This window comes from Physeter macrocephalus, chromosome 11, assembly GCF_002837175.3.
Source record: "Physeter macrocephalus isolate SW-GA chromosome 11, ASM283717v5, whole genome shotgun sequence".
Lineage (NCBI taxonomy): Eukaryota > Metazoa > Chordata > Mammalia > Artiodactyla > Physeteridae > Physeter > Physeter macrocephalus.
Genome location: NC_041224.1, coordinates 9,992,526 through 10,009,649, shown reverse-complemented (window position 1 = coordinate 10,009,649; position 17,124 = coordinate 9,992,526). Strand labels below are relative to the sequence as shown.

Genomic DNA, 17,124 nt, shown 5'->3' with positions numbered 1-17,124 from the left:
TCCGCAACAAGAGAAGCCACCGCAATGAGAAGCCCACGCACCGCAACGAAGAGCAGTCCCCGCTCGCCGCAACTAGAGAAAGCCCGCGTGCAGCAACGAAGACCCAACGCAGCCAAAAAAAGAAAAGAATAAAGGGGACAGTCTTCTCCCCATCATATTCCCTCTACCTAGAATCTTCTTCATTTGGTAAAGCCTTACTCCCTTTCTAGGCTTAATTCAGAAACCAGCTCTTCTCTGAAACAGACTCCACTGAAATCGACTAAATGATTCCGGCCTCTGTTCCCCATAGCTTTTGTGAGAACACGGAGCACACCCTTTCGTTGTTCACAACACACACATCTGTTTCTTCCTGCACGAGTTAGTCTTTTTTTTTTTTGTCCTTGCCGCCCGGCTTGTGGGATCTTAGGTCCCCAAGCAGGGATTGAACCCGTGCCCACTGCAGTGGCAGCGTGGAGTCTTAACCACTGGACCGCCAGGGAAGTCCCCAGGACTTAGTCATCTTTATATCCCTCTCGCAGAGCCTGGGAAAGGGTCTAGCATGAAGCAGCTGTTCAACAACCTTAGCAAAGTAAATTGTATGAGTGACCACCACAGACAAGACAACAGATAAGTAGAATTGTAACTATTCCTGCCCTTGAGGTAAATCCTGTCAGTGGGACAGGAAAAGGCTTAAGAGTGAAATAGGAAGTTAATACATATATTAAAGAGTGATTTTTAAATGTAGATAAAGGAGGAAAAGGATTGGGCCTAAATCCAACCACGACACCAGCACAGCTCAAGACACAAGTGAATGTAGTTTGAGGCGTAAGGCGTTCATTCCTGCATAACCACGGGTTTCTTGCTTAATTACACAGTTTTCTTACATGCCCTCTTTAAGACAGGAAGAAAGGTGGGAACGATATTACGGATAATAGAGGCTCCTGCCAGAGAAAGAATTCCACTGGACACTGGCAGTTCAGCTGTTCTCTTCAGAAAGAGTCTTCAAGACAGCCTGCCTTTTTATTATGTCTGGTGAAGGTGAAAATGGCTGTTAAAAATATCAACGAGGAGATATTTATGGAGTCCCTACCTCATGCTAAATACTTGCGGAAAGTTTTCACAGATGATCAGATTCTCCTACTATGAGTTAGAGATCATGGTTCTCATCTTATAGGAAGAGAACTGAAGATCAGAACAATGAAATGAGTTGCTGAGATTGCAAACCTAGTGCCCGAGCTTTGATCCAACCAAATTTCGGGACTCTTCCTACGACACCCTACAACCCCCTCTTTCGGTGTTTGGAACACTGAAACTCACCTACTGCATTGTGTGAACATGATTCCCGTTTAAAGACATCTGGTTTAGGCTATTTCACATCTGCTAAATTGTAACCTGAGGATTCCTTTCACGTGAAGCTGGAGAATTTGTCTGTACTCCTTGGGCATCTCATGGAAACCACGCTTAGGTAACTTGTTGTCGTAGTAGTGATGGCTGACAGGTGTGTTCTCTCCAGTTTTAGAGAAGGGCCAGAATCCATAGAGCTTCACGTTCTCACACAGTTCAACTGCCACACTTGTGATCATCAAGCCGGAGGACAGGCGATACTCGGTCACCCCTTTAGTCCTCCAGAAGAGGGCAAGGTTTTTCAGGTACTTGGGATGGAAAAATAAAACTCGTTGTCTTGCTTTAGACTCCTTCAGTGTGTAGTACACCTTGAAAGAGGCCGCAGTGTTGGCCCTGAAGGAAAATGCTGGCAGAAGGACGAAAGCATCTCCGTAGGTTGCAACGTCCTCCAGAAATACTGCCTTCTTTTCCTTTAAGTTCCCATATCTGCCAAATTTTTAAAACATCATGATTTTAACAGTAATCATCAAAGGAGCAGTTTGGGTAACATGAGGCTGAATTCACCATTGGCCAAAAAAAACAGAACCATTTATATCCCTGTATATAAAAGAGACAAACTGCAGACTCAGAGAAAACTCATGTTAAGTAAGCATCTTGTAAATATCAGGGGTGAGGTCTTCATTTCTCTTTCTTGGCATATCTAGGCTTTCATTTCCACCTTCTTATGGTGCAATACCCTTACTGGACATACATTTTTAATATTATTTTATCTTCCAACTCAGTAATTTTTTCCTAAGGTTGCTATTTAATGATGAATTACCTTCCAAATGTATAATGCTGAAATGTTTTCTCAAACATAACACACTCTTAAAATATCTGTACATTAAAAAAATTCATTGAGCTGTACATTTGTATATACATGTTATTATAAAATAACAGTTTCCTTTAGAAAGCCTAAAATATCTATATGCATACACACACACACACACACACACAAACACACACACACACACACATCTTAAATTTCCTCCATGGATTGTGATAGCTCTAGGTGTTTAATTTAAATAATACCTCAGTAAATATACTGGAGCGCATGACTGCGAGTGTTTAGAAAATAAGCCTTGGGGAGACAGGCGCAATATTTTATATTCTCTTAAGCCATACTAGAACTATTTGAGGGGTGTATTCTACTAATAACAATTATTAGTCACTTGGGATGAAAATAGTTGAATAAAACTACATATGGGATTTTTATTAAACAGCCAACATTTTGTAGTAGTTACACTGTGGAAAATAAAATACAGGGATTATTTTTTAGTAATAAACTGCCCGAAGTGAAAACTTGATTTTGCCAGGTTCTCCTAAGGGTTACTCTCTGAAGCTTCTAAATAGACTAAGTTTTTTCGAGAAAGCGCTATCAAGACAAGAGTAACACTAAAATTCTGCAAGGAAATCTAAAAAAGGAACTTCACTATTGTTTAAAAAGTTCTCATTGGATTAGCAACACTCAGCTTATGCCATTAGAAGTACAACTGGACATACCTCTTATGAGCCACAACCTAAATTACCAATATATTCTTATATATTTTCCTAAAAAGCCATTCCAGCTGTACTAGACGTCAGTCTCAGCAACAAGGTTAGTGCTCAGACTAAGAACAGGTAAATAATGAGAAAAATGTTCTTGAACAGTTAGGTAATTTGGGGTACTTACCTTAGTCTTATGATACTGGGATTTAGAGTCACCAGGTTGGTTTTAGTGCCAACATCATTGGTAACATTTCCTGTGGTTGGGGGGAGGTTACACCTGAAATTTGGAAGGAAAACTATTCTCAAAATATAACTTGTGAAGAAGAAAAAGTACATCCACACACGTCCACACATATACATGTGACCATTCTCATTTTATTGGAGAAAATTATTGCTGTTAAGAGGATCCTCAGAATTCATCTGATTTCCATTGAAGACCACTGAATAAGTACTGAACTCTTAGCTGGCATTTCAATATTGGATAAAATAAATGAATCTGATGAATGCTTTCAGTATTATGTAAGACCTTTATAAGTAACAAAGCTAGAAATGACAATTACACCTTGCCTAGGTTTTGAAGAGTCCCTGATCCTTTTATTAAAATTATTATTTGTATTAATTAGATTCCCACGGTGGTATGATCACCATTTTACAGATTTTAAAAATTGAGGCATTGCGACTAAGGTTATAGTGTCTGCCAGAAGCAAAGGCTGTATAAAAAAAATCAAAATTTCCTGATTCCCATATGGACTGTTTTTCCACCAAATTAAGCTGTTAATAAATAGAGCCTTAATGTTCTTATAATGATGTTTTCATATTGATGTTCTCATCCTCTTTTGAGTACTATTTTGCTTTTAAATTGGAAAACAAATTAAGAATTGTAATTTTGAGTAAGTATATTCTTGTCACACAGAAAAGAGAAAGTATCATTTACAGAATTTCAAGTAGACATTTCTTTAAAGCTATAAATACAAAGGGAGCATCTCTGAGGAAGGCTGTTTAAACTTGATGTGTTCTGTAAGATGAGGTTGAAATATTCTATTCCATGCTCTATGAAATATATGAGTAAGTGAAACACGTACTTCTCTCACTGATAAAAAAAAGATACATCAGAAAACAAATATGGCACCTTGGGAAAAATAAATATTAATTTAGATAATAGGCCACAGAAATGTCTTCATTAGTGGGCTTCCTGTAACAAATCTACTTTCTAGAACAGTCTCATATTCTTTTGAAGACTCAAAGATGATTTCCAATATGGTATCATTGGAGACCCCTAGGGGAAGTATTGGGTATTGCATATACACAGTACAGTAAAGCCACTCAGCGCCTATTTCTGCTCCTTACACACTTAACTGACAGCTCCCAATCTTCTGAAATGAAAAAAAAAAAAAAAAAAAGATAATCAGCTTCCAGTTGGTTTTATAAACTATGAAACATGTACGACCAAAATAGACATAGGCTTAAAAATTAAATAAATTTTAATGACACCAACCATGTACAGCCCCAATTTGACCTTTCAGTTTGGAAGGCTATAACTTCAAAAGGAACTCTATATTCAGAAAAATAGCTGGCATCAACAAATGCAGAATCTAGAAATATACACATTTATTTTAGAGTTACAAATTAAGTAGCTGTTTTTTTTGTTTTTGGGTTTTTTTTTCCTGCTTGTTAAACCTAAACTTGTATTTCTTATATCTGCTATAAAGTAAAATGGATGTTTAGGCATAATATTCACCCCAGATGTTTTGGGAATTTTCAGTCTATAAAAAAGTCTATTACAAGAAGAATTATTTATCTTCCTTACGGTTTTTCCATACTGAGTACTTTAACAAAATGGCTAAATCATGCAGGTATTTGCCATTTTCACATTCATCATGAGGAACACATTCAATAATGGTTGGACTGCAGGTCTGTTGTTCTGTCATTATCTTCAGCATAAAATTCTAAATGAGATTAAAGTGAGGGGGAGCTACTGATTCAGAATCGTGTTTCTTTTTCATGTGTTAAAATGGGCAACATTAAATCAATAAAGATCAAAGGATCTCCTCTGATGGATGCAATCGGTGCTCCTGAAACAGGAAGAAACGGATTTCAACTGACTTTATAAAAAGGTACATTTCAACTGAAATCCACCCTCACAGGGATGAATCCTCTTTTCATCATATTCTGAAAGTGGAGATGCTCTGTGGCTTGTCTTATTAGTTCAGACACACAGAGAAACCACTTTTGTTTCTGTTTTGGCAAGCTAGCTTGTACTGAGATATAAACACTTAAAAAGATCAGAAATTAGAAGCTGCACATTTTTTAAAAATTTCAGGTCAGAAACCTAAATAAACAACAATGTTGTGTGGCTATACAATATCTAAGTCAGCATTTTCACAAGTATTACCTGAGAACAAAGTGTTCTTGAAATGCTCTGTTTAAAAAAAAAAAAAAGTATCCTTAATATACTGAAGGCTCTGACAAGTCCTGCAGTGAAGACCCTCTTTGACTATGATTTCACGCAGGGTTTCTGGAAAGTTAAGTGACCACAGCAACATTCAGAGGAACTCATGTTCTATTTAACACTTTTGGAAACACACTAGATAAATTGTAGGCTTAAGCAACAGAGTTCAAAGGTCAAAATTTACACAGAGTATCTTTAGCCTATTCATTTAAAATATCCAGCTGATCTTGGATGTCAAAGAAACCAACTTGACAGAGCTTACCTAAAAACAAAGTCGGATTTATCGATTTCGGCTCCGCAGAGAGACTGATTCAGAATCCCCCCATTTCCAACCACCGCACACTGATTGTAAGGGTACCCCACAAAAGGCTGAGTCTATCAGGAGAAAGGGAAAAACTGCCATAAAATAGCTTTAGTTTTAGAACCATAAACATCATCAGCTTAATTCAAGTAGCTTAATTTTTACACATGCTAAGGAAAGAAAAAGAACAAGAAGCAATACCACAGTATGTTAATCAACTTATGACATCATAAAAAAATTCTGTAAACCTGTTTCATTTCTCTTGAGAGGAATATATAGCATATCATAGACAAACATAATGTAATAATACAAAATATAATACACTTGTTCTTAAAGTGTACTTTAACGTATTTTACATCACATAATTAAGTAAATAAATTGAGGATGGCAAAAATCCCACATGGGCCTTTCCGACAAACAGGACCATTTTCAGCCAAAAATAGAAAAGAAAGCAATTCCAAAGTAGCATTAAATTGTCTATTCTTGGCCAGAAAATTAATAGATAATTTAGTGAAAGTTCTCCGTGCTTCTTAAATAGTTAGACCTTCCGGCTCAGTGATGACAGGAGATTTATGCCCGTGAACTCTGTAAATGATCAGCCACGGTGCTTCAGGGAGGCACAGTAACTCTGAGCTGATTTGTTTCAAATTCATTTCTAAGGCCGGAATCATTTTTGTTTCCTCCAAGGACCCAACTGGCCGACCCCAAAAAACTTCCCACTTTTACCAAATCCTCCGCGGTCTGAAACATAACTTTTCAATTTGACAGTGTACTTCTTTGCCTTTGCTGGTCACTTTTCCGGAAGTAAGGATGTGACCTTAACCAGCAGCAAGGGGGTCAGATCAGAGTTCCGCAATGATGAGGTCCTGATTCACCTGCTTTGTCTCCAGAATGTGAGTGTAGGTCCTCAGGGGCAGAGAGCATGTTTATTACTTTTCATTTCCCCCGTCTTCTACCGCAGACCTCGCCCAGAGGATCACTGCTTTTCGATGGGTGACGACTGGCCCGTTGGCCACCTGGGTGCAACCCCCAGCGCCATGTTGGAACCCAGCTGTACCAGCTTATGGGCGCCAACTGGTAAATATTCAGGAATTTTGTCAGCCGACTGTGAAACCACTGGTAAATTACAACCGCCACGATGGGGATATTTACACTGCTACGAATCAGGGCACCCTCCTGCCCCGTGTCCCAGCCCCACCGGCAACGCCCCAGGACCAGTGTGGTTCTGAGCTGCCCAGCAGATCCTGAGTCACCCTGACTCCCGTGTGCTCCTGAATCTGCAGTGGGAGATGCCAATCGAGTGACGAGAACTCTCTTTCAGCACGTCTGCGTTTGTCCATAAAAATGAAAAATCATGTTGTGCTTCTGGTGCGAGAAGCACTTTCCCGAGTCGTAACTTGTTAACACATGGAATCCATCCAACAACCTTGTGAGCATTTTACAGACGGGAAAACGGAGGCATGGGTTTAAGGTAAGGGCTAGAAAGCAGCAGAGCTGGGATTCAAACCCAGGCAGTCTGGTTCAGAGTCCATGGTCTTAACCACGACACATTATACAGGTGCTGTCTGTCATTCAAGGGGTGAAATGTTAACTGAAGGATGTGCCTTATTTCCCTGCACAGGTGTGACGCCCAGCAGAGTGCCTGGCTCTTTAATGAAGGGTTCCCACAGACCCTGGGCTATTTTCAGTCCATGGTCTTAACCACGACACATTATACAGGTGCTGTCTGTCACTCAAGGGGTGAAAGGTTAACTGAAGGATGTGCCTTATTTCCCTGCACAGGTGTGACGCCCAGCAGAGTGCCTGGCTCTTTAATGAAGGGTTCCCACAGACCCTGGGCTATTTCAAATCACCGAACTTCTAGCGCAAGATGTTTTCAGACCGTGTTTACTAACCGATACCACAGTAAATTCTGAATTTTACAGACAAGGCAGAGTGCAAATAGGCTCTTTATGGTACAACAGAAAAGATTACCGAGGGGAACATATCTCCAATTAAGCACTCAAAATAATGAACGTTTTTCTCTGGTTTCTTGGTCAACTGGGAGGAAAAAATCCATATGCTTTGGTATCTTACGTTCAGTAAGAGTTCAAATAAATGACAATTTCAACGTTCCTTAAAATAAGGCTCCTAAGAAAATGCAAATCTGGGCGACTCAACTGCCTGCTTGTTGCTAACTCTGGTTGAAAACCAGCTTCGCTGTTTTCCTATCAAGTAACTTAGCAAAGCTTTGGAGTAAGTGACTTCACAACATTTCATCCAAAGCATCTACTGCGATGTGCTGTGTGCCCTACAGAACAAAGCAGGGTTGGGGTGTGGGAAGCAACCTCGGATGCTGTGTCTGTGGAAGGGGACGTTGAAGAAACAGAAAAACGTGACCTCGCTTTGCAGCTGTTACTGTATTAACTTCAGAATTTCCTCCCCCTAGTTTTAAAAAGTCCGTATTAATTTGGAAAATGGATGCTGTTGTTAATTGCATCCAGAATTATCAAGCCTATGCTAAGTTATTCTTTTCAAGGTGCCGATCAGAAGCAAAAAAATATCTGCAGCTCCTCTGTTCTGACCAGCCTATAAGGCAAGGAAAACACTAGCAAAAATGGTAAAAGGGTGAAAGAGCTGCTCTCTGTGGAACTCCCCAAGGTCTTCCCTGATAAGGGACATAAATATTCTTTAGTTGCTATCTTTTCAGCTATTGGTAATTTCAGTGCATCATGAGGGGGTTTTCAGAATGCCGTGTGAGTTATTTTTTTTGGTCCCCTTTTCCCTTTCGGAAAATGTACAATATCTTTTCTCTAACGTTTTGTATTGATTTTTTTGTTCATTCCCAGAAAATTATACTGACTTTGAATTGTAATATTAAAAAAAAAAAACTGGAACAACTTACGTGACAATAAAATAGTTGAAACAAGTCAAAGGTCCAGCAAAATGGAATTAATTGTAAGAACTGAATATTCTACAGTTGGTAAGCTGCATATATAAAGCGATGCCATTTTGACCACTGACTTGGCCTAATTGCTTTTCATCAAATCATGAAAAGATGCCCGAGAGCGTAGTTCATCAACAGTGGGATATTTTCAGGAGAAAAATTCCCCCCAAGTTTGGATTTATATTGTAATGATACAGTATCATTACTCATTAGTTTAAATAACGAATATGTAATGAATGCATCTGTGCACTGGGGAATGTTCTAGGAGCTTGGGATACATAAGAACACAGTAGATAAAAATCCCTGTCTTGTGGAGGTTATGTTTACAGGCCGCAAATTCTTATGTATTTACTTCCCAAAGATTAGCCACATAAACCTACAGTTCTTTGTGAAGGAATTGATTTAGTCACTGAAACTGACAACTGGAGGAGTCTTGTTGCAGGTGAAAAATGGTCACCTTCCCGAGCCCTGGTAATTAATTACTATGCAGAAAGCCCAAGTACCTCATCTCATTCAAGGATGAGTCATGAAGACTCAAGGGCTGGAAGAGCTTATCATTTAAGATATAAATGCCATGCCCCGCAGAGCCACAAGTACTCAAAACTGCCTTCCGAAAATGGACTGCCCTACGTATCTTACACAACACAACAGAGTGTGGCATTTTAATTAATTACTTGCTCCATTCTTATATCTTAATCTGAGCCAACATTCACCTTAAATGGTGACACAAACCACAAGAAATTCTCACTCACCACTGGCAACATATCAAAAATGTTCTCTCTGATTTGGATTTCGCTTTTACTTTCCACCTCGTAACTCAAGTTAGTCCCGACGGGAGTGTTATTTTGAGAAACAATGAAGTTTTGAACGGCATCACAACACGAAGCAAGTTTCACTCTGCGAAGGACAAGGATAAAAGTGAGTCAAGGAATAAGATTAAGAAACCCAAAACAGAGACGACGATGGAAAACGCAGCAGAGGATTTTGCCATACTGACTTTCAGAGAGAAGATACCTCAATCGCAAAGATGACATTTTTATCTCATTCCATTCTGACTGTCCCTGGATGGTGCAAGAGTGCTGTGGTAAGATTAAATAGCAAAGAACATTAACGTACTTACACTCAGATAGGGACCGAGTCACCCACAGGAAACACTGATTATGTAATGGTTTAAATACAAAGACTTCTTTCTCATGATATTGTAACAACAAAGAGAAAACGACAGAATACCTTCTAATTATTTTATTAAACAGTACAGAAACTAAATTAAGACCAAAAGCAATATGTAGTCATTTATTATGAGACAAGTTCAATGAAAAGAAGCATCATTCAATACAGTGATTTTTGTTTTGAGCTTCACTGAGGTATAATTCACAAATACGTACGGGGAAATTCCCTGGCGGTCCAGTGGTTAGGACTCTATGCTTTCTAACAGGGGGTCCGGGGTTCGATCCCTGGTCGGGGAACTAAGATCCCACAAGCCTCGCGGTGCGGGCAAAAAAAAAAAATTCACAAATACAAACTGTTTATGTTCATGGTTTAACATGCATACATACTGTGCAATCATCACCGTAGTAACCAAGCTAATCAACATGTCCATCACCTCGCATAGTTATCTTTTTTCTTTTTCTTTTTTTTATAGTAAGAATACTTGAGATTTACCCTCTTAGCAAATTTCAAGTATGCAATACAGTACTGCTAACCATAACTACACTGCTGTACTTTAATAGACTGAATTTTTAAATGACGTGAATTTAAAGTTGCCATTCTTTACAGAAAGCCCAGAAAAATGTAATTTAGTACTGAGCTATATTTCGAAACTATTCCTATGGAGTGAAACCTTATTGTCAGAATGCAGACCCAGAAAGGTCCTGCCAGGGCTTGTTGGAATTTGCCCCCAACCTCTGGCAGGTGAATCCAGAACCACTCAGAATTTATATTCTGCTTATGTAATTCTCCAGGGATGTAGACTCCATAGCGTCTCTTGATAATTATTCCACAGTTTAATCAACCTTGAAGTCAAGAGACTCTTTGATTTGCACAACTGAACTCTCTTCACTTAAATCCACCTCCCTGGTTAGTTTTTCATAGAATCTCTCCATAAAAAACACTTCATGTAATTGAAAATGGTAATCATCAAGCAAAACTTGAACCTTTTCAATTATGAAGCATTTAGAGAATTTCCTCTTCTCTCATTTTCTCCATTAGACCAGTTTTTTCATTAATGTCACCTTGTTCATCTTTAAACTTTTACTAATTTCTCCATTTTACTTAAAAATATATATTAAAGTTGGATCCCACCATAGCACAAGGAACAGTGACTATTCAGCGGACAGCGCTGACTGTGGTCAGTACTGATACCCTGAATTCCTAACTGGTCCTTTCCCATCGCATATTTTTTTTTATTGGTTTTTGGTCCTGAAGGGTATATTTTTATACATGTTCCGACTGAATTTGGTTCTTTACAAAGAATACAATGCTCTCATCTGTCATAGTCATTTTGAATTATATTCCAGTCTTCGTGAATGCCAGTAATTCTCAGGGTATGAAAAGTCAGTGCTGTGATATTATTTGTACCCTAAAAATCAAGATTTTTAAATTAGTTCGTATCAGTTAGCTGATATTATTAAAATAGTACATTCTTACTTGAATTCTATCACCTGCTTATTATTTCTCTTTGAATTTCAGAACCTACCATTTCTAACAGCTCATGGAGACCAGACCAACCAAAGAAAAAATTGAAAATGAAATGATGTGTAGTCAAAAATATGATACTAAGTATGTGTAATTATAAATTTAATTTCATAACAATTCATGTGACATACTGCAAACTCAGAAATCCTTATGTGTTTATAATTTTAAATGTCTCTTTTATGCAGCATGTTGAGAAAGGCAATGGAATAGATTCTCATTTACCTTTTACAAGTAACTTAATTTCTCTAAGGATATTTGGTGCTTGAAAGAATATTGCATCACACAAAAAAAACCCTAAGCAGGGCTTCCCTGGTGGCCCAGGGGTTCAGAAGCCGCCTGCCAATGCAGGGGACACGGGTTCAAGCCCTGGTCCGGGAAGATCCCACATGCCACAGAGCAACTAAGCCTGTGCGTCACAACTACTGAGCCTGTACTGTACAGCACGCGAGCCACAACTACTGAAGCCCGCGTGCCACAGCTACTGAGCCCATGTGCCACAACTACTGAAGCCCGCATGCCTAGAGCCCGTGCTCCGCAACGAGAGAAGCCACTGCAATGAGAAGTCCGCACACCGCAATGAAGAGCAGCCCCCACTCGTCGCAACTTGAGAAAGCCCATGCGAGCAACGAAGACCCAATGCAGCCAAAAATAAATAAATAAAATTTTAGAAATGCAATTATTAAAAAAAAAAACACTAAGCAAAGTACCCTTTGTGGGTTGTTTTTTGTTTTTTTTTTGTGGTATGCGGGCCTCCCTCTGCTGTGGCCTCTCCCATTGCGGAGCACAGGCTCCGGACGCGCAGGCTCAGCGGCCATGGCTCACGGGCCCAGCCGCTCTGCGGCATGTGGGATCCTCCCAGACCAGGGCGCGAACCCGGTTCCCCTGCATAGGCAGGCGGACGCACAACCACTGCGCCACCAGGGAAGCCCACCCTTTGTGGGTTTTTAAATAGTTTTTTTTCTGGGAGTTCCCTGGTGGTCTAGTGGGTCGGATTCAGCGCTTTCACTGCTGTGGCCCCGGGTTCAGTCCCTGGGCAGGGAACTGAGATCCTACAAGCTGTGCAGTGTGGCCAAAATTTTTTTTAAAAATTGTTTTTTTTTCTGAAATTATTTTCAATTATTATATTATAAAATTTTCAAACCCTCAGGAAAGTCGAAAGAATTGGACAATGAGCATTTGAATAGTGACCAGCTAGACTCTGCAAGTAATTTTTTACTATATTTGCCTTGTTGTGTATTAATCCATCAATCCATTTTTGTTGTTATAGTTATTGCAATTCAACATAAATTACAGGTGTCAGTACACCTTACCCCTAAATACGTCAGCATGTTTATCATTATTTTGTATTTTGGGGTAGAATTTACATACAATAAAATCCCAAGTGCATCCAATGAGTTTTGAGAAGTGCATATACCCCTGTAACCCAATCCCCTGTCAAGATACAGAATATTACCAACCCCCCTAGATAATTCCCTCAAATTCTTTCCCAGTCCACCTCCAGCCCTCCCCCACCTCCAGGCAACCACTTTTGTGATTATTTTTTACCAAACATTAGTAATGCCTGTTCCAGAATCTATATAAACATATACATAAATCTATATAAATATAAATCTATGTAAATCATATTAACACAACATTGTAAATCAGCTATACTCCAATAAAAATGTTTTTAAAAATTTAATTTTTAAAAAAAGAATCATATTCTATATATGCTTTTGTGTAAGGCTTCTTGCACTTGGCATAAATGTTTTTGCAATTCGTGCGTGTTGCCATGTATGTCAGTAATTTATCCCTTTTTATTGCTAGAGTAGTGTTGCACTGCCTGAATGTATCAGAATTGATTTAGCCATCCCCCCTGCACTTTTAAAGAAATCACTATCAAAAATCCATGTTAAATACCTAATCACTCCTAATAACATCCCAGGAAAAACATCGGAATAATTATCCAAAATGTCATTTCTGCAGCCTATGTTGGGTCACTGACTAATGGGACATTTTAAGCCTTTATAGTTAGTGGAAGAATTATAAATTTATGCTCTTTGTCATTTCCTAGTTCATCTGCGTGGTAAGGATCCCCATAATAGCCAGTGTAAGTATAGAGCTGAGACGCTTAGAACAAACAAAACAAAATGGAATTTTATTTCTATTATTCCATTTCCCATCATCCCTAAAACCAGTCAATTCTAATCCTTGGTGACTACAAAGTCAACTAGATGTGCTCTCACAATAATGGGCACGGCAATTTCCCCCTCCTTGTGTAAAAAGAGCAAGAGACATTAAGAAATGAAGGACACGTGGTATTCACTAGATGTGATAGTGAATTTCACCTGTCAGCTGAGCCAAGTCAATGCCCAGAGAGCTGGTAAAACTATTTTGGGGGGTGTCTGTGAGGATGTTTCAGGAAGGATTAGCATTTGAATCGGTAGATGGAGTCAAAAAGCTCGCCCTTTCCAATGCATAGTAAATATCCAACCAGATCAGCATTCACAAACCTCACCCTGGTAAAGCACTGTACACTCTCCAGAGCATTTTCACACCTGTTATGACATCTGATGCCCACAACAACCAGGGAGATAGAAAATATAATGAGTCCCATTTTATTTATTTATTTTTAAAAGTAGTAAGTAGTCTTATTTATTTATTTTTGGCTGCGTTGGGTCTTTGTTGCTGCGCGAGGGCTTTCTCTAGTGGTGGTGAGTGGGGGGCTACTCTACATTGCGGTGCTCAGGCTTCTCGTCGCGGTGGTTTCTCTTGTTGCAGAGCACGGGCTCTAGGCGCGCAGGCTTCAGTAGTTGTGGCACGCGGGCTCAGTAGTTGTGGCACACTGGCTCAGCAGTTGTGGCTCGCGTGCTCTAGAGCGCAGGCTCAGCAGTTGTGGCGCACGGGCTTAGTTGCTCCGCGGCATGTGGGGTCTTCCCGGACTAGGGCTCGAACCCGTCTTCCCCTGCATTGGCAGGTGGATTCTTAGCCACTGCGCCACCAGGGAAGCCCCCGTTCCCGTTTTAGAGATGAGAAAACTGGAGTTGAGAGAGTTTACGGGTTAGAACCAAGGCACCCAGGTTGTTCGTGACTCCAGCTTATGTCTTTTTTTTTTTTTTTTTTTTTGTTGTTGTTGTTGTTGTTGTACACGGGCCTCTCACTGTTGCGGCCTCTCCCGTTGCGGAGCACAGGCTCCGGACGCGCAGGCCCAGCAGCCATGGCTCACGGGCCCAGCCGCTCCGTGGCATGTGGGATCTTCCCTGACCGGGGCACGAACCCGTGTCCCCTGCATCGGCAGGCGGACTCTCAACCACTGCGCCACCAGCGAAGCCCCAGCTTATGTCTCTTGACATTCACTTCTTTGCAGTTTACACTAGAGTATCTTGGGTGGGTAACGCTGTCATTTGAGCTTCTTCCTTTGGGATGCTTTCCATAATGGCACCAAACAACATAGCAGTTCCCAAAATAATGCTGGCAGCACCCCATTGACAGCTTGTCCAGACGTACCTCAAAGGCTGCAAAAAATTTTACATGTGAATATTCCAAACCCTCTATATAACTGAGACATTCAAGGCTCTTATTTTACATGGAGGGTTACACGATTCCCGATGGATGGGATGGACGTTGTCAAGTGGTCCAGACAATGTGTCCTAGGATTTAATGGAAAAGAAACCCCTGGTTTAATGATGATCTAACCCTTGCTGTGTCACACCTTCAGCAACTTCCTCTATGCAATCCAGTTCCAAAAGGAAATCCAGTCCCTTCCACCCCCCCAGAAAAGAACGGGGACTCTCTATACTGCGTTGATTTCCCGAACTGGAAAGAGTTCGCATTCTTTCAAAAGTGCTTAACTCTCAAGAAGTAGGTGGGAGTGAAGTGAGAGTGGCGTGGACATATATACACCACCGAACGTAAAATACCTGGCTGGTGGGAAGCAGCCGCACAGCACGGGGAGATCAGCTCGGTGCTGTGTGACCACCTAGAGGGGTGGGACAGGGAGGGTGGGAGGGAGACGCAGAGGGGAGGGATATGCGGATATATGTATACGTATAGCTGATTTACTTTTCAAAAGTGCTTAACTCTCAAGAAGTAGGTGGGAGTGAAGTGAGAGTGGCGTGGACATATATACACCACCGAACGTAAAATACCTGGCTGGTGGGAAGCAGCCGCACAGCACGGGGAGATCAGCTCGGTGCTGTGTGACCACCTAGAGGGGTGGGACAGGGAGGGTGGGAGGGAGGGAGACGCAAGAGGGAGGGGACATGGGGACATGAGTATGCATATGGCTGATTCGTTCTGTTGTGCAACAGAAACTAACACAGTATCGTGAAGCACTTATACTCCAATAAAGATCTATTAAAAAAAAAAAAGTAGGTTGGTCCTGGGAGAATCTGGCTTGACACTTTTAGCCTTGATCTATAAAGACAGAATCTGAAAATGTCCAAAGTCATCTTTGCATCAGAGTTGGTCTAATGAAATACTTGTGAGAGAGATTTTTGTTCAGACTGTAGAAATTCGTTTTTCTTTGCCATCCTAGGTGCTGAGTGCTTCCTTGGTTTTTATCTTTGCTTTTTTGTTTTTGTTTTGTTTCTTTCCTTTCTGATTCAAGTCCCAGGTCAAAATTCTTCTTCAGTTCTAAGCGGGATGCTTCCTGGATTTCCATGAAACGTTAAGGACGGCTTAAGGCCTGCAGCGCGCAAGACATTACAGGACACTCTGAATACTAACCACCTAAGTGTCCCAGCCCAGGGCTCATAGGCCCCTCTTCCGTTTATCAAACTCCTGAGACTCCCTACTGAGTCTGGGGCAGTCAGGGTGGGGCAAAGGCTAAAGGCACTTTCCAAGTATTAATAAAGAGCTGCCCTTCTTCTGGCATCCATTCCCTAAGATTCTAATGAGGCTCCTAGGAAAAGGGGTTTTAAAACATAAGCACCTGCACAAATTCAAAGGACTTACTTTACCCTCCTGTGTTTTCTAACGTGGCCACATTTCTCTTCTATCACCAAAATCACAACATACCTGGGCCAAGCAATACACCAATCGCCTCTCTTCTGTGCATGCTCCTTTTCTGCCCTTCTTCTGTCCCCAGCCCACATTATATAATTTACTGATGGACCAATCATAACAGTATCAAATATTTAGTGCCTTCTCGCTACGTGTGAAATATTTTACATATATTGTCTCGGTTAGGTGATACAATAACCCCACAAAATAGGTTCCATTGACCTTCCTCTTCCAACTGAGGACAACTCAGGCTTGTAAAAGGTAAGCCGGTCACACAGCACCCATGTATTCGCTCACCCATTCATTCACTGATTCATTCATACATATTTATTTAGCATGTAGGCAGGCACTGGGCACTGTGCCGTCTACACACTGCTGAATAAAATAAGCACTGTCTCTGCCTTTGTGCTGTGTATGATCTTAACGAGTAAAACGTCCTTGTTTGAGCCACCCTAGCTCACTACCCAAAAGATTTTTATAGAATCTACAAGTTCAACATTGAAAGCACACTTACAAAACACAAGAGGGTGCAGTGGACTCAAAGGGCCTTTTCTGTTGTGTAGGTGTTGATGTCACGTCACGTACAAGACCGCAGCCCAGCCTCCGTACACGGCCATCACGCCCCAGCGACCATACCGGACTCTGTGTGAGTCCGTGTGTTTGCATGTGGGCCTGTGTGTGCAGCTCTGTGGCGCAGGGGCCGGGGGAAGGGAGGAGAGGAAGAATAATTTGGTGGTGGAAGTTGAGAGTAAGTCATCCCTGGTCATAAGCCATTTAAGGAGTAAGATTCCCAGGTTTTAAATTGACTTGGTATAACTCAGCAGTGAGCACCGGCTTACTAAAAAAATTCCACTGTGGGGGTTGCCCCGGTGGCGCAGCGGTTGAGAGTCCGCCTGCCGATGCAGGGGACGCGGGTTCGTG

General features: G+C 40.9%; 1 protein-coding gene across 1 annotated transcript in view; it reads right to left on the bottom strand.

Annotated features, from left to right (window-relative positions):
* Positions 1 to 1,340: 1,340 nt before the first annotated feature.
* ST8SIA6 (ST8 alpha-N-acetyl-neuraminide alpha-2,8-sialyltransferase 6) overlaps positions 1,341 to 17,124 on the bottom strand; it is a 131,390-nt gene continuing 115,606 nt past the window's right edge. Inside the window, exons 5-8 of the mRNA XM_024116404.1 lie at positions 9,279 to 9,423; positions 5,562 to 5,674; positions 3,035 to 3,127; positions 1,341 to 1,809 (exon numbers count right to left, since the gene is read on the bottom strand). Coding sequence (XP_023972172.1) covers positions 1,341 to 1,809; positions 3,035 to 3,127; positions 5,562 to 5,674; positions 9,279 to 9,423 — 820 coding nt within the window. The remainder of the gene's footprint in view (positions 1,810 to 3,034; positions 3,128 to 5,561; positions 5,675 to 9,278; positions 9,424 to 17,124) is intronic.